The sequence below is a fragment of the Eptesicus fuscus genome, chromosome 13 (assembly GCF_027574615.1).
Source record: "Eptesicus fuscus isolate TK198812 chromosome 13, DD_ASM_mEF_20220401, whole genome shotgun sequence".
Taxonomy (NCBI): domain Eukaryota; kingdom Metazoa; phylum Chordata; class Mammalia; order Chiroptera; family Vespertilionidae; genus Eptesicus; species Eptesicus fuscus.
In genome coordinates, this window is record NC_072485.1 from 5,007,860 (window position 1) to 5,032,892 (window position 25,033).

Genomic DNA, 25,033 nt, shown 5'->3' on the forward strand with positions numbered 1-25,033 from the left:
GAGTGAACTGTCTTCCCTCATGCTCTGGCTGAGTGAAATTTCCCAGTGCTCTGGCCAAGTAAACTGTCTTCCGCTCCTGCTCTGGCCAAGTGAACTGTGGTGAACTGTCCTCCCCTCGCGCTCTGGCCCAGTGAACTGTTCCCAGCACTCTGGTCTCTGGTCGAGTGAACAGTCTTCACCTCGTGCTATGGCTGAGTGAACTGTTCCCAGTCTTCAGGCCAAGTGAACTGTCTTCCGCTTGTGCTCTGGCCAAGTGAACTGTGGTGAACTATCCTCGCCTCATTCTCTGGCCCAGTGAACTGATCCCAGCACTCTGGCCAAGTGTACTGTCTTCGCCTTGTGTTGTGGCCGAGTGAACTGTTCCCAGCACTCTGGCTGAGTGAACTGTCTTCGTCTCATGCGCTGGCTGAGTGAACTGTGGTGAACTGTCCTCCCCTCACATTTTGGCTGAGTGAACTGTTCCCAGTGCTCTGGACAAGTGAACTGTATTCTGCTTGTGTTCTGGCCAAGTGAACTGTGGTGAACTGTCATCTCCTCAGCTCTGGCTGAGTGAACTGTCTTCGCCTCGTGCTCTGGTCGAGTGAACTGTTCTCAGTGTTCTGGCCAAGTGAACTGTCTTCTGCTTGTGCTCTGGCCGAGTGAACTGTGGTGAACTGTTCTCCCTTGCGCTCTGGCCCAGTGAACTGTTCCCAGCACTCTGGCCGAGTGAACAGTCTTCACCTCTGTATTCTGCTTGTGCTCTGGCCGAGTGAACTGTGGTGAACTGTTCTCCCTTGCGCTCTGGCCCAGTGAACTGTTCCCAGCACTCTGGTCAAGTGAACAGTCTTTGCCTCATGCTCTGGCTGAGTGAACTGATGCCAGCCCTCTGGCCAAGTGGACTCTCTTCCGCTTGTGCTCTGGCCAAGTGCACTGTGGTGAACTGTCCCCCTCATGCTCTGGCAGAGTGAAGGGTCTTGTACTCATGCCCTGGCCGAGTGAGCTGTGGTTAACTGTCCCCCTCATTCTCTTTTTTAGTGCAATATCTTCTCTTCATGATCTGGTCAGGTGATAGGTGGTGAATTGTCTTCTCCTCATCCTCTGGCTGAGTCAAGTGTGGTAAACTGTCCCCCTCGCATTCTGGCCAGGTGAACTGTGAACTCTAGTCCCCTTGTGCTCTGGCCTGGTTAACTGTCCTCTCCTTCTCTCGTCAAGTGAACTGTCTTCCCCTTGCACTCTGTGCCGGTGAACTGTCCTCCTCTGTTACATTCTGCCTGGGTTTAGCCAAGCATTGTCCACTCATGAATATTACATAGGTGCCACCTGTGTTATTTTTATGTGTTGTTTTCTAGGTCCTGCTGTGCAACACAGGAATTTTAAAAAACATCCAAAGACCCTTCTTGCCACCCCTTGCCGGCCCTGTCTCTGGCCAGAGGAAGAGGTCCCCTCATAAGATGGCCCAGCTTGACAGTTGTCAGTGTTTCTCCCCTCTGGGGCTCCCCCACAGCTTCTGGGGCTGCTGCTGCTCTGGGTGGCAGGGAAAATCTTATTGTCACGATGGAGTACCTGACTCCTTAATTCCCTGCTGCCCGGCTGGCTGGTCCTCTCCCCGTGAGCGCTGCCCAGCTGGCCCGTCTTCTCCAGGTGCGCGCTTCCTGTCTGGCTGGTCCTCTCCCCGTGAGCGCTGCCCAGCTGGCCGGTCCTCTCCAGGTGCGCACTTCCTGTCTGGCTGGTCCTCTCCCCGTGAGCGCTGCCCAGCTGGCCCGTCTTCTCCAGGTGCGCACTTCCTGTCTGGCTGGTCCTCTCCCCGTGAGCGCTGCCCAGCTGGCCCGTCCTCTCCAGGTGCGCACTTCCTGTCTGGCTGGTCCTCTCCCTGTGAGCGCTGCCCAGCTGGCCGGTCCTCTCCAGGTGCGCACTTCCTGGCTGGCTGGTCCTCTCCAGGTGCGCGCTTCCTGGCTGGCTGGTCCTTCCCAGTTGCGTGTTGCCTGGTTGGATGATGATCCTCCTCACCTGCACTCTAATTGGTGGAGTGTCGGTGGTCCATCCCAGGCTCCCTGGCGAACTGATGGTGCTCCCTCGTCCTCGCATGCTTCCTGAGGGCGTGGTGGTCTTCCCTCGAATGCTTCCTGAGGAAGTGGTGCTGCTCCTTGCAAGGCTCCCTGGTGGAGTGGGCACGTTGGATTCTGGGCTCGAGTCACAGGGAGTCACAGGGTCTCTGCCCTTCTTCCCATTGGTGGAGTCACAGGGTCTCTGCCCTTCCTCCCTGATGCCCACATCCCCTGGGCTCTAGAAAGTCTCATGTTGGGTTCAGAGGAGGAGCAGGGTTCCTTTACCTTTACCTTCCGGCCACCGATGTTCAGTTTCATATTTAAAATCCGGTAAGTCCCCATGATGTTATTGAATTTTCTCCCCGTCAGGGATTCTTCTATTTCCTCCTTCTGATAGCCCAGGGTCCTCATGATCTGGGCTACCTGGGGGTCTAAGTCAGTCCAGGGTGGTTCAATGTACGGTGTCATTATCGCTGACTGCCCAGTATTGACCCAGCGATCTCGCATGATAATATCCAGGGTGGGTCTTCGGCCAGCGTCAATGTTTATCATTTTTTGTAATAGTTTGTGGCACGGTACAGATAGAGAATAAGGAATAAAAAAGACCCCGCTCAAGATGTACTCTGTGAGTTGTTCTAAGTTTTTGCCCACAAACGGAAGAACCCCGGTCAACATCTTGTACAGCACGATCCCCACGCTCCAGACGTCCACCTTCGGGCCCTCGTACGGTTCAAGCCGGAACCATTCTGGGGCCATGTAGGGGTTAGTGCCACAGACGGTGGTTAGTTTGTCCTCCATAAACACTTCACTCAGTCCGAAGTCAGCCAGTTTTATATTCAACCCCATGTCTAGAAGGATGTTCTCGGGTTTTATGTCCCGGTGGACAATATTTTTTTGATGGCAGTAATGGACTGCTGACAGGATCTGGAGAAATGGGGCTCGCGCTTTCTTCTCCGAGAGAGGACCACACTTTTTTATATACTCATGTAAAGTCCCTTCAGCAGCATATTCCATAAAGATGTAGACTTGGTGCTTGGTGTTAATCACTTCAGATAATTTTGTTATGTTCGGATGGTTCAGTTCTTTGAGTGAATAAATCTCTTCGGCTACATCTGAGGAATCATCATAGTTCACAATTTTCACGGCCACCTCCGTGCTGGTCATGATGTGCCGGGCCAGTCTAACCTCGCCAAAGGAGCCCTTCCCAATCTCATTGAGGATTATATAGTTGCCAATGTGCCACTCCACATTGGCAGAGGTGTCTTCAAAGAAGTCACACATGGTGTTATAAAAAAATAGTATTTGATATGTGTTCCCACTGAAGGTGGTCAGTGGGAGGAGGGGAGGAGGAGGAGGAGTGGGGGGTAAGGAGGATGATGATGAAGGGAAGAGGAGAATGAGGAGAAGGAAGAGGTAAAAAGCAACAACCAATCAATCCACTAGTCCACGTCCAACCAACCACTCACTACCAATCAGCTTCCTGGGCTCAGCCAGCACCTTATATAGGTTTGCAATCAGATCAGAATGGCACCTTATGAGGTCAGAGCAAGAAATGAACTAATCGTGGTTGGGAATGAACCACAGTAGTTTTCTCACCTTTTGGTCCCATGATCCTTATACTCTGGTAAAAAAAATAAAATGACTACCAAAGATCTTTTTTTTAAATATAGAATATTAAAAGTTGATGTTTACTTTATTAGAAATGAAAATCAGGAAGGAAGGAAGGAAGGAAGGAAGGAAGGAAGGAAGGAAGGAAGGAAGGAAAGTCTGACTTATTCTCATGCTCCAGGTCTGAGTTCAAATATCACCTGCTTAGTGAGCTTCCATTCCTACCTGCCTCACCCAGCCCATCACATTTGTCATCTTCATGGCACTGACCACAGTGTGGCTGATTCTTGTTTACCGTCTGTCCTTCCCATGAAGGGAGGAGCATGGCTGTAGCGTTCCCTGTGTCTAGCACAGTGAGTGGCAGGCAACACCGTAAGTATTTAATCAATATTTGTTCACTGGATTAATAACGAGTTTGGGGAACAAAAGAAAATATGACCAACTATTTATTTAATCAAAGTGATTCCTAAAACATCTTAAAAAATAGTCATGTTCTGTCCTCACTTAGGTTTGGGGGCAGATAAGATAGGAACGAGGAGGGCTGAAGTCTGGGTTCCCAGGAATTTGGTCTCTTGGTGAGACTGAGGAAGGCCAAGTGGTAGGAGCCTTGTAAAGATGAAGGAAGATGATTCGTCCTTCCAGTGGTACTTGCTAAGGATGCAATAAGATTGGAACTGTATTGAGGCTGCAAGGTATTTTTTCACTTTGAATATCCAATACCAGATGACACAAAGGCCTTGTCAGGTGATCCTGAGTAGACCATTTAGGTGAATTTCTGTGTTACTTAAATGAACCATCTCTGTGGACAGAAGTGATGCTGAGGCTTGTTGATTTACATTTGTGAAGACACTGAAACCTCTGAATGGAAGACATCCTGCATGGGTACAAAGGGTGAGGTAATACTTTGGGGCAAATTTTACCCTTTATGGAGGCAAAGAGGGAGCATGCAGGCTTGGGGACACTTAGGGGGAGCCTCTGGCACATTATGTTTCAAACTAATCTTCGAAGAAAGCTCCCTACTTTCAGTACATTGAGCGTTTTAACCACATGTATACGTTATTATTCTAGTAACTAGAGGCCCGGTGCACGAAATTCATGCACGGGGCGGGGGGGGGTGGGGGGTGTCCCTCAGGCCAGCCTGCACCCTGTCCAATCTGGGACCCCTCGAGGGATGTCCGACTGCCCATTTAGGCCCAATCCTGGTTGGATCAGGCCTAAATGGGCAGTCGGACATCCCTCTCACAATCCAGGACTGCTGGCTCCCAACTGCTCGCCTGCCTGCCAGCCTGATCACCCCCTAACCACTTCTGCCTGCCAGCCTGATTGATGCTTAACTGCTCCCCTGCCAGCGTGTTTGCCCCTAACTGCCCTCCCCTGCAGGCCTGCTCCCCCCTAACTGCTCTCCCCTGCAGGCCTGGGTCCCACCCAACTGCCCTTCCCTGCAGGCCCGGTCACCCCCAGCTTCCCTCCTCTGCTGGCCTGGGCACCCCTAACTGCCCTCCCCTGCAGGCTTGATTGCCCCCAACTGCCCTCCCTTGCAGGCCTGGTCCCTCCCAACTGCCCTCCCCTGCTGGCCATCTTGTGGTGGCCATCTTGTGTCCACATGGGGGCAGCCATCTTGTGTGTTGGAGTGATGGTCAATCTTTTATTAGATAGGATAGAGGCCTGGTGCATGGGTGGGTGCCAGCTGGTTTGCCCTGAAGGGTGTCCTGGATCAAGGTGGGGGTTCCCTTGAGGTGTGGGGCAGCCTGGGTGAAGGGCCTGTGGTGGTTTGCAGGCCGGCCACGCCCCCTGGCGACCCAAGCAGAGGCCCTGGTATCTGGAATTTATTTACCTTCTACAATTGAAACTTTGTAGCCTGGAACAGAGCCAAGCCTCCTGCTCGCTCCGTGGCTGGTAGCCATTTCTTTTGGGGTTTGTGTTCTTCTATAATTGAAACTTTGTAGCCTTAAGTGGAGGCCTGGGCCAGCCAGGGCTGCAGAAGTTTTGCTTCCTCCATTGCCGGGGGAAACCCAACCCTCCCGCTCTTTCCAGCTCAGTGGCTGCCGCCATTTCTGTTTGGATTTGTTTACCTTCTATAATTGAAACTTTGTAGCCTTGAGTGGAGGCTTAGGCCTGCAATGGCATGGGGAAAGCTTGGCTTCCTTTGTTACCAGGGAAACCCAAGCCTACCTCCTGCTCTCTGTGGCTGTAGCCATCTTGGTTGGGTTTATTTGCATATTTGCTTCTGATTGGCTTGTGGGTGTGGCTTGTGGGCATGGCTTGTAGGTGTAGCGGAGTTAGAGTCAATTTGCATATTACTCTTTTATTAGGAAGGATTCTTACAATACGGTCAGCTAAAGAAAAGAAAATATTAAAAGCATAAGGAAGATAAATTATATTTACAGTATTTATTGAAAAAAACCTGTGATAAGTGGACCCACACAGTTCAAACTTGTGATAGTCAAGGGTCAGCTGTATATCTTTTGCTAGAAAAGCAAGCATTAACAGGAAAATACTGACAGTAGGTGATCCAGATGAGGACCTGTTTGTTGCCATCACTCCTTCCACCCCAAGCAAGGTCTAAGAGGCATTGTTAGTTCTCTGGCCTCGTTTTATCCACCCCTTCCTCATCCCTACTTGGAACCAGCAGATAATGTACTAATGTGGAAAGAGCAAGCCATCAGTGTTCCGACCATCTCAGTGTTAGGGAGAGCATAAGAAATACCAATGGAGACGAACAGCTGGTGGAGGTGATGAGGAAAGCTAAGGTATCTAAGGCTTGGCATGAGAAAAGGAGAGAATGAAGGAAGAATACCCAGCATCACACAGAAAACAGACATCTGACAAAGACCGTGTTGACCGTTGAGACATGACAGTGACACAACTGGGTCTGTCCCATCACACAGAGTGACCTTCGTGCATGTTCCCGGAGCTGTATGGCACCAGGCTCTGACCGACTCTGGGCTTACTCTTTCCAGGAACGCGAGCTCCATGCATGACACCAGCCTTAGCCGCTTGCCTCTGTCATGTCCTCAGGGGCCCACCTTCCTTGCCTACCCCGAACTGGATCTAAGTTTCCTTACACTGAGCGGCGTCCCATCAATCACAGTGATTGACTCTCATTTCTACATTTGTGGGGAGGACTTTGCTAGTTTTTGTTGTTTTTTTACTCCTTGGTTGTTTGCCTTTTATCGTTTCTTATTCTGTTCCTTATAGTTCACCAAGATCTTATTATCTTTAGGCTTGGAGAACTTTTCCTCTCACATTTGCTTAAACAGCATTTTCTTCAATATCCCTAGTGTACGGCATTCAAAATTCAGTAGTCTTGGTTGGCGCCAGACATCTATTCTGTGTTCCCTACCAACTGTCTAAGTACATGCGACGAGAACCTAGAAGCTACCTGATTGTCATCCAGCAGAGATAAACTACGTTTAGGAAATGGCTAGCTGAAGTTGTCCCGTTTACTTTTGTAACTGCCTTTCTGTGTCTCTAAAATGCTAACAGATGTGCAACTCCAAATTGGGTATCAGACTCTCTCTTTATGCTTATTTTTTCCTAAAGTGTAAGCTAGGGTAGTTCTTTCTCATGTTTAACTACTCATTGGGGCCATATCACTTTAGCAACACATCCAATTGAGCAAATGTGCTATTTTTCTCTTTCACGGGGAACAGCGAGGAGGCCTGCTTTTGATCTAGTAGGTACCCATCCCCACCACACTGTCTTGCTGAGAAAAATATGCAGCAAATCATTTCCTTTTCCATAGTCCTCTACAGGCATTTTCACCTGCTTTAACTCAGCATAAAAGTCTTCCTGTGGAAAGAAGTATTCCTTTTTCCACATTGGACCAGAGCAGGTGGAAATCCCAAATACGTGCTTTAATCCCATAATTTTTTGAAGCAGTGTCAGATTTATTATTCAACTTGATCATGGGATGGCATGTGTATACATATTTAATTTCTTGTTTCTCTTCTGAGTTGAGGGACTTATTAATCATGTCTCAGAACTGCCTGCTTCTTCGTGGTGGTCAGGGCACATATTCCTAGATTCACGCCACGGAATTTGGCATTCTTGACTTCTTTTTCAAGAAGCTGGCGCCTCATGTGAAGTTTCACTGTCGCTCAGTGTCATAAAAAATAACATGATTTCTTCATCATTGTCATCATCCTACATACTCTTGCTTTGATATTCAGCATTTTAGCCACAAAATATTTTTATTTTATTACATGTATGTTTAATATACTTAGAGAAGGGTGGTTTTAATTCTGATTAATAAAACTACTTGCAGCTACTTAGTGGTCTTTTCTACCTTTGATTTCCAAAATCTGGGGCATTTAGAGTATGGAAAGTTACTGCAAATAAACGGGCATTTCCTGCATTACCTCATCTTCATAGAAGGATTTTATTATGTGCTGCCCATTGGAGGTAATGATTACATTCTGGATCTCTATGAGTGGTTTTGATTGAATGGAACTGGTTCTGAGGCGCACTTTTCTGTGGATGTTCATGGTGAGGGATTCTTTTAAGGGACTCCAAGTTTCTGATCTTTGCTGGTTGACTGTAAATTCTTTCATAAGACGATTGAAATCAAAGGGTTGAGTTTAAGGAGAAAGATTTCTTTCAGAGACTTCCAGGTAAGGATGATTCCTTGAATTGTGTGTACTCCTCTTGCTTTTATCTCTTCTTCTGGTCAATCTTTAAATGACTGCTTTGTAATTAATCTAATATCTATATTGTTATAACTTGGTCACCGATAACTGAGGGGTAGGAGACTGCTCATTTTGTAAGATACTTTAGGACAGAAATTCTGAATAGAGCGATTGTGCATAATTCACTTTATTTGATGATGACTTTGTATTTTTCCCTTCCAGTGTCAGTTTGTTTTAAATTCCCATCAGAAATGTCCATTACTTGTCTCTGATTTGAGAGCAGTGGTGCTAGTTTCTAATGAATGGAAGGCTGCGTGCAGGAGTAGATTCTGTGTGTAAACGCACACACGTTTGCTTTGCAGTCCCACCACGTAATCTGGTCATCGACATCCAGAAAGACACGGCCGTGGAGGGCGAGGAGATCGAAGTGAACTGCACGGCCATGGCCAGCAAGCCAGCCACGACTATCCGGTGGTTCAAAGGCAACACGGAGCTCAAAGGTGAGGTGCCGCCAGGTCCCAGGGGCGGTTTCCGTTTGGGGAAACGAGAGGGAAATGCAGCCCATGCCCCAGAACAAAGACATTCATCTAGATGTGGTCTACCATCACGTACTACACGCGTGGGGGCAAAGCATAACCGCGTGTTCTTGTTCCAACTCGTGTCCTCATTCTGTGGTTTGAGGGTTTATGGTGGTGGGTGTCACTGTGAACTGGAGCTACTGTCAGAGCTGCCCCAGGGCTCCGGCTGTCCATGCTGTTCCCTCTGTTCTCCTTGCTTTTACCCGACGACTCAGGGTGGTCAGAACTCCAAGTCCTCACGTTATCCATTTAACAAATGTATGTCAGCCTTCACCATGTGAACTGCAAGTCACCCTACCACCGGCTGCCCTGGCAGCTGTCCAGTGTGCCCTCTAAGCAGTGGGCGGAGAAGGTCACCTTCCTTGGGAATTAGCAGACACCACCTTGTGTTTGAAACCTACCGTTTCCCCGGCTGTGCTTTTGCGCAGTGTCTGGTGTGGTGGCCAGCAGGCGGCCCCTGCACCCTGCTCCCACTGTCTCCCCGGCTCGGCCATTCCAGGCTTCCGTCCTAGATCTCGGAGAGCTGCTGCCTTCCCCGCTGCTTCGGCTGGAGGTGCAGCCTGGCCCTCCCGCCCCTTCTCTAGTTATCCTAAGCCCTCGTACGTGTTAGCATCGGTTCTCTCCTTTGGGAGGTGGCCTTGCGAGTCGCAGGCAGCACAAAGGACTCGGCTGAGCTCCCGGTCACGTGACAGAAATGCTGCTCTGTGCCTCCATTTCCTCTTATGGGGATATTGCTCTTATATACAGCATGGGGTTCTTATGGAGATGGAAGGAGTGAATATTCGCAAGGCATGGAGCTAGTGTCTGTATGTGCTTGTTAAGTAGATGAAGTGCACCAGGAGGAACGGAACAGTCCTTAGAAAGGGGACGTAAAAATCTCTACCTAGAACCAGATAAATCTGTGCAGCAGCTCAAGTTTCAAAAAGCTCGCTCTGTTTCACTCTCCCGTTTCCTGGGTGTGGTTTTGAAAGGAAGGAGTTTCTCATTTCCCCGCTGCCTTTCTGTCTGAGTGAATTGAGCCATTAAATGTGTACCGATACGTACAAAACATTAAAAGAAAGTTAATGGTGCGCCTGGTCCCAGGGATGCGGGTTTAGGAATGGCTGCCTTGGCCTATTCGTCCCGTCCGGAAGCCTCCGCAGCGGGCACGGCTCCCATCTGGCCTGAAGCCCGCGCTTGCTCGGCTCTGCCCACACCCCTGCGTGTGTGGTGGCCTTTCAAAGGTCTCAGAGCTGAAACATTTCAATTACAGTTTCAATTATGCAAATCCATTTTGTTACTTTCCCCCTTGATTGATGCTGGTGGGGGTGGGGCAGGGGCGTTTATACTTTCCTGATTAAGTTACTGGGGGGCTCTGGGTGATGCCCTGGAATTTGTAAACCAAATGACAGCCTAGTGGATGGGTCAAGTTCAGATGACCGTAGGGCGGCACGCTCTTCTCTTCTCCTTTCCTGAACACCTTGAGCAGTCAGATGTCAGAAAGGTTCAACCTTCGCTGCCTTTGGGGGCGGTTTGAGGACAGAAGAAACGTGTGTAATGTATTTAAGTGAAAATGGTATATGTTATGTGTAGTTGAAATATATCTGAAAGACCACCCTGCCAGGTTGAAATGTAGGAAATGATCATTTTCTCAGCCATCTCCCCACAGATTGTCCTCATGCCAAGTGGCTTCCATCCTCGTTGGTGTAATAATGCTGGGCTGGGCAGGAGAGCGGAGGGTCTGAACCCAGTGATAGACATGCTCTCAGCTGCCGGCTTCTTGGTGTGGTTTCTCCCCAGGCAAATCGGAGGTGGAAGAGTGGTCGGACATGTACACCGTGACTAGTCAGCTGATGCTGAAGGTGCGCAGGGAGGACGACGGCGTCCCAGTGATCTGCCAGGTGGAGCACCCTGCCGTCACCGGGAACCTGCAGACCCAGCGGTACCTGGAGGTGCAGTGTGAGTACCTGTCGCGGCCGTGCTGGCTGCTGTCACAGAATACCACAGACAGAGCGGCTGGCAGCTTATAAACAACAGCAGTGTCTTTCTCACGGTTCTGGAGGCTGGGGGTCCAAGATCAAGTCACCAGCACGGTCATGTTCTGGTGAAAGCCGGCACCTTCCCACTGTGTCCTCACACGGAGAAGGGGCTAAAGAGCTCTATGGAACCTCTTTTAACCCCATTAACCCTTTGCACTCGCTTGCTTTTTTCTCGATTCCTTTATTCTAATGCTAACCGTGTCGAGTCACACTCGACATCCGAGTGCAAAAGGTTAATGTGGGCTCTGCCTTCATGACCTAAGCACCTCCCTAAGGCTCCACCTCCTGGTCCTGTTCCACAGGACGATGGGACTTCAGCATATGGATTTGGGGGGCACACCAACATTCAAGCTATAGCAGTACCCATGTGTTCTGTTCTGAGGGCCCAGAGCAGCAATTGCTTAAAACATTTCAGAAGCCATTTATTGAATGCATATGCTTTAGGCAGTATAGATAGAATTTTTATCTAGTTGTCTTGGTAGAAAAATAAGCAAAGGATTATTTTACTGAAACGCAGCCATATTACTGAGTGCCAATGAGGATTTTGAAAATACTAGATTTAACCTAAATATGAAACTTTAAAATGATTCCAATCTGCTCTAGCATATGAGTTAATTACATTTTTTGAATATTGACTATAATCATTTCTGTGTCAACTTCAAAATCTAGGGCAATCTCCTCTCCCCCTTTTTTAACCCCGTCGTAAGTACTGAAGTTTTTATAGGAGAGATTGTATTTGCATGCAGCAGTTTGCTTAAAGTTGCACATTCTCTTCCATTTTTAGCTTACGTGATACAGTGAATTTAAAAGTGGAACCCTTTGGGCTCAGTGCCACAGCCCTGCTGGCTTCACCCATAAAAGCCGTATCGTGGTGAGTGAGGAATCTCCTCACTGTGCCCTGGGGACAAAAGGTGTTCTCTCCGTCTTCTCTTTGGGCTCTCCTACTGGTGAAAAAAATACCTGTTTTCTGCACAAAACTGTCCCCACACCAAGGCTGTGTCTGAGTCACCACCTCTCATTGTCCATCAAAAGGCTCCTGGAACTTGGCTTTTGGTGGTTCTGGGGGCCTTGAGTGTGCAGAGTGAAAAGGTTGCCAGCGTTGGGTGGGGTGGCAGTGCCTGGGGTCCGGTAAGGAAACACATTGGCCTCCGTGAATTCTGTCACTTCCCAAGGCGGCTGCAACATTGCCGCTAACGGGTGGCTTAACCCAGCAGAAATGCACTGTCTCAGGTCCTGGGAGACCGCAGTCGGAAAGCTGGGTGGGCAGGGCCGGACTCCCTCTGAAAGCTCCGGGGAGGCGCGTCCTGCCTGTTGCGGCTGCTCGCGGCTCCAGGCTTCCTTGGGTCGTGGTCACATCACTCCCTTCTCTTCTCCATCTGGACGTGGCTTCTCCTTTCCTGATTGTCTCTTAGAAGGGCACTAGTCATTGGACTTAGGGCCCCAGCAAATCCAGAATATTCTTATTTCTAGATCCTTTTAACTAGTTACGTCTGTAAAGACTCCTTTTCCAAATGAGGTCAGGCCCCGGCTCCAGGGGTTAGGAAGTTTGGGGACCACCATCCAACCTCCTGCAGCATTTATGTGTTTAAATGGAGCAAAACAAGGGATTAGGCAGGTTACAAAGAGTTTCTTCTAAAAGACCACCGTCCCATTCCAAGCTTTGCTTATTTACTCTGTGAGCTTGGCTCAATTTAACATTACATAACGCGGGTTTTCCTTGTTAATTCATTTCCTTACTTCATTATGTAGCTTCATTATGGCAGCTGCTTATAATTTTCATATCACTAAAACTATTGTGGTGTGATGTCCCTATAATGGAAAAACATAAATGATCAGATGTTATCTAAATTGGCAGTTAGTAGATTTCTTTTGACTTTGTTAATATGTAATTCACTTAAGCAAACTTAATATCCATTAACTTCCCTTGTAGGGGCCCATTAGCTTCAATAATACATTAGCTCCTTTGTGAGACCTGAGTGGTACTCGCCCAGTTCCCACCCCAAACTCTTTCAGTAGCTTCCCCAGAATACCTTCTAAGCAGCATATAACCCACCCACCTACAACATGACACTCACACCCGATGCACAGTATTCCAAGAACTACCCTCTGACCCTGGGGAGCCGTGATAATGATATTTATAAGCCGTGTCTTCCTTACTGTGTAGATTCAAGTGGCCTTTTGTCCCTTAAGAAAAGAAGTAAAGCACCACATCTGAATGCATTTTACTTCAGGCTACAAAGTGCTGCCAGCCCCTAGCTGCACGGAAGGACTGCAATGCCTCCAAAAATGAAGACGCAGCTGCTGATCATGTCACTCTAAGGCGGCATCTCCTTATGGGAGACTCTGCTCCCTTCTCCCCCATCAGCCACACAAACATTTTATCCCTGATACTCCATAATTTAGAATGTATGTAAAGAAAAACGTCTTCTTGCATAAAAGAAGGCTAAGAATCGCAAAGCATTACCGCAATCTGCGTGGAATTGAGAGTCTGGTTTGGCACCCTAAATGAGACTCTCTACCCAGGAAAGTCACCCGCAGGCTCACGCCCCTGCATCCCCAGAGCACGACTGAGGGCTTTGCTGAGTCAGCCAGGAGTGCCCCAGTAGCTTCTTCAGACACAGGGGATTCTCTCCATCACTCCCGCGGCTGCATCTTCCGGAACCCGGCAGCTGTGCACAACAAGAAGCCTCAGGTCTCAGAAGCCCACGGCGCTGGGTCACTGGGCACCAAGCTTTCTCAGTTGTTGGCCGTGGTGTTGGTGACTGGGCTCCGTTCTCCCAGGGGAGTCCTCTCTCCGCAGACAAGCCCTGCCGCCTGGATGGCTGTGAGGAAAGAAGAGGCACTTTAGTGCCTGAGGTTCAGTAGCCAATCTGCATGGATGGGGAATCATTTTGGATGCCCTGTGAGAAGTAACTTTAGACCGTTATCTATTTATTGGCTCAAACCCTTAGAGTCAGCAGTCCTTAACCTTTTTTGAGGTCACTGACCTCTTTAAAAACCTTTGATAGCTACAGACCCGGAAAAGATTAACAAAATTACTTATTCACTACATTTTGCTCACAATTTAAGAAGTCTGTTGACCCTACAGTTTTCCTAACTTCAGTTATTTGAGGGCCACTTTCACAAGTTTTGCCATATCAACACGTTATCTATGTTCCTGTCCCGTTTAGAATTTATCTTTAAGTCACTTTATTGCTTTAGCCTACCCAAGACCCATATAAAAGATCTACAAAATTATGAGTTTTATTTGCAATGTATATCTAATAAATATTACCTAAATAAATACAAAACTTAAAAAGACATACAACTATTATGTTTTAGTGATTTTTCCTTTGCCACCTAAAAAGATTTCTTATATTATTAGTGATAAATATTGACTTATCACCAGAAAATACTGAGTTCACCCACGAACCTCGGAGGAAGAATTTCTGGACTCCGGGTGAATTCGGCTACCTTGGGGCAATACTGACCTGATAGGATTAGCATTAAGTATACTCACTCGGCTCAGCCGGGCCGTTTTGTCACATGGAAACCTCTCTCTCGTCTAAGAGGATATGAACAGGGTTAAATGACACACAAGGGATTAAATTCTATATAAATTATGTCCTCTTAAGAATACTATTTTTAAAAAGGAAATGAAATAATGAGACTCTACATGGTATGCCATTAAGTATTTTATTTTAAATGCACCAGGAAAGGGAGAAGAGATAAAATTCGTACAGTGACTGCGGAGAAGACAAGGCTTGAGCTACAACCTGGAATTGCTTTTGTCTTGTGGATTTAAGTCCTAATTAACTGAACACAGAATTTTGCAGCGTTTTTTTGTTAGGACCCTGTATTTGTGGTATCAGGAGAAATTGTTTTGCCCAATTATGTGAAAAATCAGCCAGAAGTGGATGCTGTCACACTTTTAATAATCCTTAGATTTTTGGTGAGTGTAGATATTAATTGTGCAGCATGCATTGAAGTGATTAACGTCAGTGTAATTTATCATCTGGAGATTTCTGAACATAAATAAATGAGCTGTTTTGTTCACAAGGTGTTGACCCTTTCAGAAGTAGAGAATTAGAGCTGCCCCTCCCCCCTTTTCGTATAAATATGAAAGCACCACAATCAGCCAAGTGTTCAGTTATTTGATTTTCTGGGGCATTAGCTGCTCTTGTTTGTGACATTTCCCTGTTGGGTGCTCGTTTGCAAGCTCATTAGTAAGGTTTTCTCATAGGAACGTTGCTGGGAACGAAGAGCATACAGTAGGGCTCTCAGCCTTCCAAGCTTTCGTTCGGAGACCGACAAGGACACAGCAGCATGCAGCTAAATGTTTAAAACAGGAGATAATTGTACTTGCCAGCTGAAATTCAAAGCTCTCTTTCCTTAGCTGTTGGGCAGAAGCCGGTTTTGCTTTTGAATGTTCTGAGCTATATGACCCTGGGTTCTCTGTGCGTTTTTCCTTGCGAGGTGCGCAGTGTTGCTGGCGTTTACGGTTAATTATAGCAGAGCAGAGCCCGGTGCAATTGTAACCGCTTAGCGCGGCCTCCGATCCGAGGGGGAGCGCACGCTGGTCACATAAGAGCCTGTGTGAACGAGAGCAGCTCACTGTCTGTGCCTTAAAAGAAAGCTGTCTAAATAGCATCAAGGTGGCCACACAGCGACATGAGCTGGGAGCTGAAAGGCACGCTGGGACCTCAGCGCGGAAGCCAGGTCGCCGCCGACGGGGAAGCCTCGCTGTGGACTGAGGTGACCCCGGGCTCTTGAATTACTGCCATGCCTGTTGCTTTCGCCCATCACAGCCTTGCTCTTTAAGATGTTCTTGCCGAACTCCTCATTTTGTGAGAGTTTTGTGTGTGTGCTTATTTGTAAAAAGTAAAATAAAAATTAAGAGATGAGTCTTGAAAGGGAGCATGAGCAGACCCAGGAGTGGTGTTTGAGTGCCTTCCCTGCTCTGATTACCCTCTGACAGTCAGTCATGGATGTGGACAGGTTTCAGAGCGCATGTCACTGAGGCAGGCAGGCAGGTATTTCATAAACCCATATTCTCGCTCATCCAGGTCCGGAGAAGGCTAGATTTGCTTTCCTTCCCTCAACTGGGGGAAATTGGGCATTGAGGGGACAGTCAAACCCTGCTCTTTATCTGCATCAGAATAAGTATTGCCCCTGTCCATGGGGCCCTGCAGGGAAGGAGGGAGGAAAACCTGGAAATCGGAAGCATCCTGTTGGGAGTGGCCGGTGGAACCGGTTTCCGGGAGCAGCTCCTGCCCCTCCTCCGCGCCCCGCAATTCTGCTCTCAGGTGCACTCTTCACAGCAGACGGCGGGGGTCCGACAGGCCTGTTTCTCTCTGATCTCCTGTCTCGCTCTCTTTCCCAAATGGAATACACTCTCCCTCCCACTCTTCCTTTCTCTCATTTTGTGTAAAGCAATGCGTTGAGTTTCAGGGAAGTCATTTCAGTATTTATTATTCCTCATGAGAAATAAGTCTTGGAGACCCCGTGAAGCACACTATTGTTTTAACCTCTAATTTTTGTATTAACACACGTTCCTGCTCCTAGACGGTCAGTGATGCATCTGCCAGAGCAGGCGGGAGGCTGAGGGACCAGCACACACACACAAAGAGCAAAGGTTTGGCCAAACACATTGCGAGCTAGACTTGAATGGCCTGAAGGAAGAGAGAGCGCCTGTGCCTCCTCCTGGCCTTCGGAAGACGCCTGGAGAAAGCGCCTCTTCCTACCACTGCCTTCCTGTGCCTCCTTGTCTGGCCTCGTGTGTCTGTGAGAGGTGTCCCTGCGCCTGTGGGCAGTGGGCAGCACCTGGTGTGTCTGTGAGAGGTGCCATCTGCGCCTGTGGGCAGTGGGCAGCACCTAGTGTGTCTGTGAGAGGTGCCCCTGTGGGCAGTGGGCAGCACCTGGTGTGTCTGTGAGAGGTGTCCCTGCGCCTGTGGGCAGTGGGCAGCACCTGGTGTGTCTGTGAGAGGTGTCCCTGCGCCTGTGGGCAGCACCTAGTGTGTCTGTGAGAGGTGCCATCTGTGCCTGTGGGCAGTGGGCAGCACCTGGTGTGTCTGTGAGAGGTGTCCCTGCGCCTGTGGGCAGTGGGCAGCACCTAGTGTGTCTGTGAGAGGTGTCCCTGCGCCTGTGGGCAGTGGGCAGCACCTGGTGTGTCTGTGAGAGGTGTCCCTGCGCCTGTGGGCAGTGGGCAGCACCTAGTGTGTCTGTGAGAGGTGTCCCTGCGCCTGTGGGCAGTGGGCAGCACCTGGTGTGTCTGTGAGAGGTGCCCCTGCGCCTGTGGGCAGTGGGCAGCACCTGGTGTGTCTGTGAGAGGTGCCATCTGTGCCTGTGGGCAGTGGGCAGCACCTGGTGTGTCTGTGAGAGGTGTCCCTGCGCCTGTGGGCAGTGGGCAGCACCTGGTGTGTCTGTGAGAGGTGCCATCTGTGCCTGTGGGCAGTGGGCAGCACCTGGTGTGTCTGTGAGAGGTGTCCCTGTGCCTGTGGGCAGTGGGCAGCACCTAGTGTGTCTGTGAGAGGTGCCATCTGCGCCTGTGGGCAGTGGGCAGCACCTGGTGTGTCTGTGAGAGGTGCCATCTGCGCCTGTGGGCAGTGGGCAGCACCTAGTGTGTCTGTGAGAGGTGTCCCTGCGCCTGTGGGCAGTGGGCAGCACCTAGTGTGTCTGTGAGAGGTGCCCCTGCACCTGTGGGCAGTGGGCAGCACCTAGTGTGTCTCTGAGAGGTGCCATCTGCGCCTGTGGGCAGTGGGCAGCACCTAGTGTGTCTGTGAGAGGTGCCATCTGCGCCTGTGGGCAGTGGGCAGCACCTAGTGTGTCTGTGAGAGGTGCCATCTGCGCCTGTGGGCAGTGGGCAGCACCTGGTGTGTCTGTGAGAGGTGCCATCTGCGCCTGTGGGCAGTGGGCAGCACCTAGTGTGACTGTGAGAGGTGTCCCTGCGCCTGTGGGCAGTGGGCAGCACCTGGTGTGTCTGTGAGAGGTGTCCCTGCACCTGTGGACAGTGGGCAGCACCTGGTGTGTCTGTGAGAGGTGCCATCTGCGCCTGTGGGCAGTGGGCAGCACCTGGTGTGTCTGTGAGAGGTGCCATCTGCGCCTGTGGGCAGTGGGCAGCACCTAGTGTGACTGTGAGAGGTGTCCCTGAGCCTGTGGGCAGTGGGCAGCACCTAGTGTGTCTGTGAGAGGTGTCCCTGCGCCTGTGGGCAGTGGGCAGCACCTAGTGTGTCTGTGAGAGGTGTCCCTGTGGGCAGTGGGCAGCACCTGGTGTGTCTGTGAGAGGTGCCATCTGCGCCTGTGGGCAGTGGGCAGCACCTAGTGTGACTGTGAGAGGTGTCCCTGCGCCTGTGGGCAGTGGGCAGCACCTAGTGTGTCTGTGAGAGGTGCCATCTGCGCCTGTGGGCAGTGGGCAGCACCTGGTGTGTCTGTGAGAGGTGCCATCTGTGCCTGTGGGCAGTGGGCAGCACCTGGTGTGTCTGTGAGAGGTGTCCCTGCGCCTGTGGGCAGTGGGCAGCACCTGGTGTGTCTGTGAGAGGTGCCCCTGCACCTGTGGGCAGTGGGCAGCACCTAGTGTGTCTGTGAGAGGTGCCATCTGCGCCTGTGGGCAGTGGGCAGCACCTAGTGTGTCTGTGAGAGGTGCCCCTGAGCCTGTGGGCAGTGGGCAGCACCTAGTGTGTCTGTGAGAGGTGCCCCTGCGCCTGTGGGCAGTGGGCAGCACCTAGTGTGTCTGTGAGAGGTGCCCCTGCACCTGTGGGCAGTGGGCAGCACCTGGTGTGTCTGTGAGAGGTGTCCCTGCGCCTGTGGGCAGTGGGACTAGTGAAACTAGTCTTAATTTGTATTCTTCACTTAGTGGTTTTTAACTCAAGGTCAGATTTTGGTTCTGTGAAAGGTTACATGATTGTGAAGCCGGCATGAAATCTAAAGAGAATGGTGAAATGGCCTCCTTTGTGATTTCCCTGAAGATGCCAACATAAGATGCACCAGAAATGCTAAGTAAATGAGTATCGAAGTGGAAGAATATAAATCAACCTGAGCTGCACTTACATTTTAGGAGCTGGATTGACCTTCCAAAAGAGAAATACAATGATATTTTGTGATAAGGGCTGTCCCAGCAATTAAATGGGGGCCTTGTATACCAGTGCCGTGGCAGTGAAGAGGTGCATTCCCTGGAACATGAAGCTTCAGCACAGCCAATCGCAGGCAGCCAGATGGGCGGTCCCGACCAGGCACCGCTTCAGCTCCAGCCAATCAAATCATAGCATCTTCTCTTTAACATCCTTTCCCAACTTGGTAGGACAGTGCTGAGTTCTGTGCCGCCATTCAGATTGATGTGAGCTTAAATCGGCTCAAAACATTGCAATGTGCCTATTTGATCTGATAACAGGACTAAGGAGGATTCATGGTGTGTTGGGTTGCTTGGTTTGTTTGCTTGTTTGTTTTAATTAGCAGAGCTAGGAATCGAAACACATACCCTAACATTTCTCCACTTTCTCATTCATTCATTCATTCATTTGGCAAAGATGTATTGAATGCCTACTGTGTGCCACCAGGGATACAAAAACCCGAAAACTTTTCTTTCTATAGCACTAAAGGTCTTGTGCAGAAAATCTTGCCCATTGTTCATTTAGAATCTTGAAGGTTTCTCCACGGTAGTGAGTGTGCACCATTTAAAAAGCACCAGAAACATAACTTTCTACCACAAAATCCCAGAACACAGGTTGATTCTGTTGGGTAAGCAGTAATTGCAGAACCTACGAAACAATTTGCAAGTTGCAACAAGAGGAAGCTGCGTTCTGCTGTGGCAATGCGGCTGCTTGAGAAGGAGAACTCCCTGTCCGTCACCAGGTGACTCCGCTCACTCCCAGGAGCCCTCCTCCTCAAGCAGAGCCGTGGAGGTGCGCCCTGCAGGCCCAGGGGTGGCAACAGGGCCCTCACCTGGCAAACAAGCTAAGGCGTGAAAATCACTCAGGAAGGTCTGACAGGAGAAAGCAAGCCTTTGGCAGGGTGTTCTATCTAACCAGCCCCACAGTGCTCTCTAACCAGTCGCACACTGCTCTCTAACCACCCACACCTGCTCTCTAACCACCCACACCTGCTCTCTAACCACCCACAGCTGCTCTCTAACCAGTCCCACACTGCTCTCTAACCACCCACACCTGCTCTCTAACCACCCACACCTGCTCTCTAGCCAGTCCCACTCCTGCTCCCTAACCACCCACACCTGCTCTCTAACCACCCACACCCGATCTCTAACCACCCACACCTGCTCTCTAACCAGCCCCACAGCTGCTCTCTAACCAGTCCCACACTGCTCTCTAACCACCCACACCTGCTCTCTAACCACCCACACCTGCTCTCTAGCCAGTCCCACTCCTGCTCCCTAACCACCCACACCTGCTCTCTAACCACCCACACCCGCTCTCTAACCACCCACACCTGCTCTCTAACCAGTCCCACACCTGCTCTCTAACCAGTCCCACACTGCTCTCTAACCACCCACACCTGCTCTCTAACCACCCACACCTGCTCTCTAACCAGTCCTATACCTGCTCTCTAACCGGTCCCACCCCTGCTCTCTAACCACCCATACCTGTGTTAGAGATGCCCTCCTTCAGGGCAGACTCCTCTCCCATAAGTCTAGGCACCATCTTAGGGGCTGATTCTTGCTTTGAGCACAAATAGCCCCTAATACTCACCAAATATCAGGTTAATCTTTGCATTTTCACCTACTCCAAGCTGCGGCAATCCTCCATGATTGACAGAGACTCTTCAGGCAGGGCACAAGCCAGGCTGTACCGCAGTGGGACCCTCCCCCGTCCATGCTGTACCCCAGTGGGACCTCCCCGTCCCCCTGGCCACACAGTACCGCAGTGGGACCCTCCCCTGGCCAGGCTGTACCCCAGTGGGACCCTCCCCTGGCCAGGCTGTACTGCAGTGGGACCCTCCCCTGGCCAGGCTGTACCGCAGTGGGACCCTCCCCTGGCCAGGCTGTACCGCAGTGGGACCCTCCCCTGGCCAGGCTGTACTGCAGTGGGACCCTCCCCTGGCCAGGCTGTACTGCAGTGGGACCCTCCCCTGGCCAGGCTGTACTGCAGTGGGACCCTCCCCTGGCCAGGCTGTACTGCAGTGGGACCCTCCCCTGGCCAGGCTGTACCGCAGTGGGACCCTCCCCTGGCCAGGCTGTTCTGCAGTGGGACCCTCCCACCCCCCCAGCAGTGGGACCCTTGGGTTCTTGACACACTGCGCTCGTTCTCCCCGCTGGGGCCGGAAACAATGAGCACTTGCTTCACGGCATCCAGCCCCACGTCACTGGTGTTCCTGACCATGGGGTGATTGGTTGGAAGCTAAGGAAGAGCTCCGAGTCCCAAACGCAGTGCCCAAAGCAGATTTGCACGCGAGCCCTTGAGCCTGGCTCAGTCAGCACCTCAGGGGACATTTGACGCCCACATTCCTGACTTAGAATCTCAGGGAGAGAAGGGGGTGCCTGGAGTTCCGGGGGTGACAGGCCTCCCCTGGCCGCAGCTCTTCTTGCTGGTAGGATGTGAGAATGGTGGCATCGCACCCTTTTAAATAAAGACCTGATGCGTTGGTGTTGGTCGGAGAGGAGGCTGATCATTTGCATAGGAGAGTGAAATACAGGTGGGGCTTTGAGGTTCATCTTCTGAGAAGATCATAGGATGTGCGGCAAGGCCAGGCTGGCGTGGCATCAACTGCAACCTGCCAGCAGCCATCCTCGCCTCTTTCAGAATTTCCTTTTATATGTGTACACGCTCCCTTTACAGAGAGAGCAAAGTGCATTTAAAGGAAGCTCATCAAATCAGAGCACCTTTCTAATGTTATTTTTTAATTGGCTGCTACCGCGGTGTGACCTAAGGCCTCGGTATTTAGCCCTCCATGCACCTCTGACTGATGAAGGGACGGTGGTGCTATGGCAGTCTTGCTAAGTGTCTTTTATGGGGGAAAAAGGGGGTGGGGGAAATTCCGGTGTGTTATGAAAACCTCAGATTCCTCCACCTAACCGGTTGGCTGTGGGTGATGCCATCTCTATAATTGTGAAGTTCCAAAAGTGCGTGGACCTGACTGTTGTTCTTACTTCAGTAGCAGCTCCATTTTGCTATGACATGGAGCCGCTCTGAGCATTACATTCCTGGACAGTTACTGCCCTTTGGATAGAACGTGTCCCCTGGCTTTCAGCCTATGCCCGACACCACCAGCCGATACAGAAAATGGTCACCAGAAAACGGACTGGGCCTTACCTCATTACTTAAAAACAAATCTTGGCGTCTGCTTCTGTTTCAGAAAAGATGTGGTGGGGTATAACATTTGATTTATGAACATAATTAAAATATTACTGATGAGCCTGGGCTATGGAGTCAGCCATCTGACTGCTCAGTATTTTGACTGTCATACTGCCGTCAGGATCTTTCTGGGAAATGTTAACATCCCTGAGTTAGTGGGACCCAGGGTTTCCTTCCAGGCACCTGTGGAGAAGACTTACGTTCCTCTCCCAGTGAAAGGGACAGGGACCCGGACTGGTCTGTAAGTTGCCTTCACTCAGGGAGGGGTCTGGGCACATCGACCTTCTGCTTGGTCCCTTCTGGGCGTGAGCAGAGCCCAGCTGCCCCGCAGTCAGTCATACACTGAATGTAGATCCTGAATGTGTCCACAGAGGAAGACATGTTTCTGTGTAACACCAGCAAGATAAGTGTCTACCTTCTCACTTGGCTATTGAGGTAACTGTGGCAGCTGTACCCATAAGTACATGGTGGTGTGTCTCCAGAAACCTAAAGGGTAAATTAGGAAAATCAGTTACCAAAAATGAAGGCGCCTTTTCTATGGCTTAGTATATGATTTTTATTTATTTATTTTTTTTTTTCAGGGAGATTATTTTCTTTTTTTTTTCTTCTTTTTATTAAGGTATTATATGTGTACATATCTTACCATTGCCCCCCCTACCCCACTCCCATATATGCCCTCACCCCCCAGTGTTTTGCGTCCATTGGTTATGCTTATATGCATGCATACAAGTCCTTCGGTTGATCTCTTATCTCCCCCACCTCTCCCTAACCTTCCTGCTGTAATTTGACAGTCTGTTTGATGCTTTACTGTCTCTGTATCTATCTTTTTGTTCATCAGTTTATAATGTTCTTTATTATCCATAAATGAGTGAGATCATGTGGAATTTTTCTTTCATTGACTGGCTTATTTCACTTAGCATAATGTTCTCCAGTTCCATCCAGGTTACTGCAAATGGTAAGAATTCCTTCTTTTTTATGGCAGCATAGTATTCCATTGTGTAGATGTACCATAGTTTTCTGATCCAGTCATCTGCTGATGGGCACCTAGGCTGTTTCCAAATCTTAGCTATTGTAAATTGTGCTGCTATGAACATAGGGGTGCATATATCCTTTCTGATTGGTGTTTCCAGTTTCTTAGGATATATTCCTAGGAGTGGGATTACTGGGTCAAATGGGAGTTCCATTTTCAGTTTTTTTGAGGAAACTCCATACTGTTCTCCACAGTGGCTGCACCAGTCTGCATTCCCACCAGCAGTGCACGAAGGTTCCTTTTTCTCCGCATCCTCGCCAACACTTGTCTTTTGTTGATTTGTTGATAATAGCCATTCTGACAGGTGTGAGATGGTACCACATTGTCATTTTGATTTGCATCTCTAGGATAATTAGTGACTTTGAGCATGTTTTCATGTGTATATGATTTTTAAACGTAAGTTCCAGATATAGCAAACTTATAGCTTGTTCTTCCTAATTTATGTGAGTAATTGATGACCGGTAAGCAGCCATTGGTAACATAAAGAAACATTTACCTAAAACAAACTCAGTTGTACTGAAAAGGCAGAGTGGATTAGATGTTCAGCACTCTCTTTATTATTAACTAGAGGCCTGGTGCATGAATTCGTGCACAGGTGGGGTCCCTGGGGGTGGCCTGTGGTGATCAGGCCCCAGCTCAAGCCCCCAGACTTGTAGCCCCAGCTCGCGCCCCCAGCCTCGCAGCCCCACAGCCCCGCCTGGCACCCTGCCATGGCCTGGCGCCACCCCCTTACCTGCTCCACCATCCCATCTGCCAGGCAATCTGTCAGAGCCGGGCCCCCCACCCAGCTCCCTCAGTGCCTGGGAGCGGGGCAACAGCCCCAACCCCCGCCATCACCACTGGTTGCCTTCTGCAAGGCAATCAGGCCCCCATTCACACCTGCCTTAGCCTGGCACTGCCCGCTCACCTGCTCCACCATCCCGCTGTGGTCCCGCTCTCATTGGGGCCCATCGGGGCCAGCAGTGCCTCCACTACCGCACACTGCCAGCGCCGCATTGCCAACGCCCGCCATGTTCCACGCCGCCCTCTGATGGTCAGCACACGTCATAGCGAGCAGTCAAACGTGAGCTGCTGGTCAAACTCCCGGTCGAACAATTTGCATATTAGGCTTTTATTATGTAGGATGGACGTTGAACATGGAGAACCCTTAGTGGCTATGCTGAAAAACATACCCTCTCTGATTGCTTGTGAATTACACATTGGGGAAAGAAAGCCTTGGACATAACCTCTGCTTCCCCTTAATTGCTGGGCTGAAGTCAGCAGCGCATGGAATACGTAGCCCTTCCATGAGTCAGAGATTGACCTGTAAGCAAACGTTACATTTCAGCCCGAATTTGGGGCTTTACATTTAGTCTCACCCAGAATGGTTCACGGGTGAGAATGACAGAGGCTCCGACCAGGGACTCTGTCACTGATGCCGTTTCTGAGGATGAACTCTAAGGGAGCTGGTCTCGTGTGGTCTCTGTTGTTGTTGTTGTGTTTGTTTTTCATCAACTTCCCCAGCCAGCCTCGCTGTGTGTGTGTGTCATATCACCAAAACCAACAGGCATGGTTGTATGTAGCTTACGGTAGAGCCCGTAGCTCTCAGAGGAGCTCTTGCACCCACCAGCGGTCAGTCCTCGGTCAAGGTCGTCCTGCTGTCCTGTGCCTTTCTTTACTGATTCCCTTCCTACACAGTCATCAGTCTGGAAACCTTCGCCATTTTGCTGCTGCGCATCTCTTCCGCCAGCAGGTCTAAGGATAGAGCCGTCACCTGCAGCTCCTCTGGCGCTCAGGCCGGTGAGCCTGTCTCTGAGAGGTGACCCAGCTTCTTGGGAAGCTCTACCCACTCACTGTGTCAGCGTGGGGGTGGGCAGGGGCTCTCCCCA

General features: G+C 50.1%; 1 protein-coding gene across 6 annotated transcripts in view; it reads left to right on the top strand.

Annotated features, from left to right (window-relative positions):
- CADM1 (cell adhesion molecule 1) overlaps positions 1–25,033 on the top strand; it is a 368,112-nt gene that overhangs the window by 300,976 nt on the left and 42,103 nt on the right. For all 6 annotated transcript variants that reach the window (XM_008150135.3, XM_008150136.3, XM_008150139.3 and 3 more), the window contains exons 4-5: positions 8,623–8,760; positions 10,618–10,776. In XM_008150135.3, the coding sequence (XP_008148357.1) occupies positions 8,623–8,760; positions 10,618–10,776 (297 nt within the window). The remainder of the gene's footprint in view (positions 1–8,622; positions 8,761–10,617; positions 10,777–25,033) is intronic.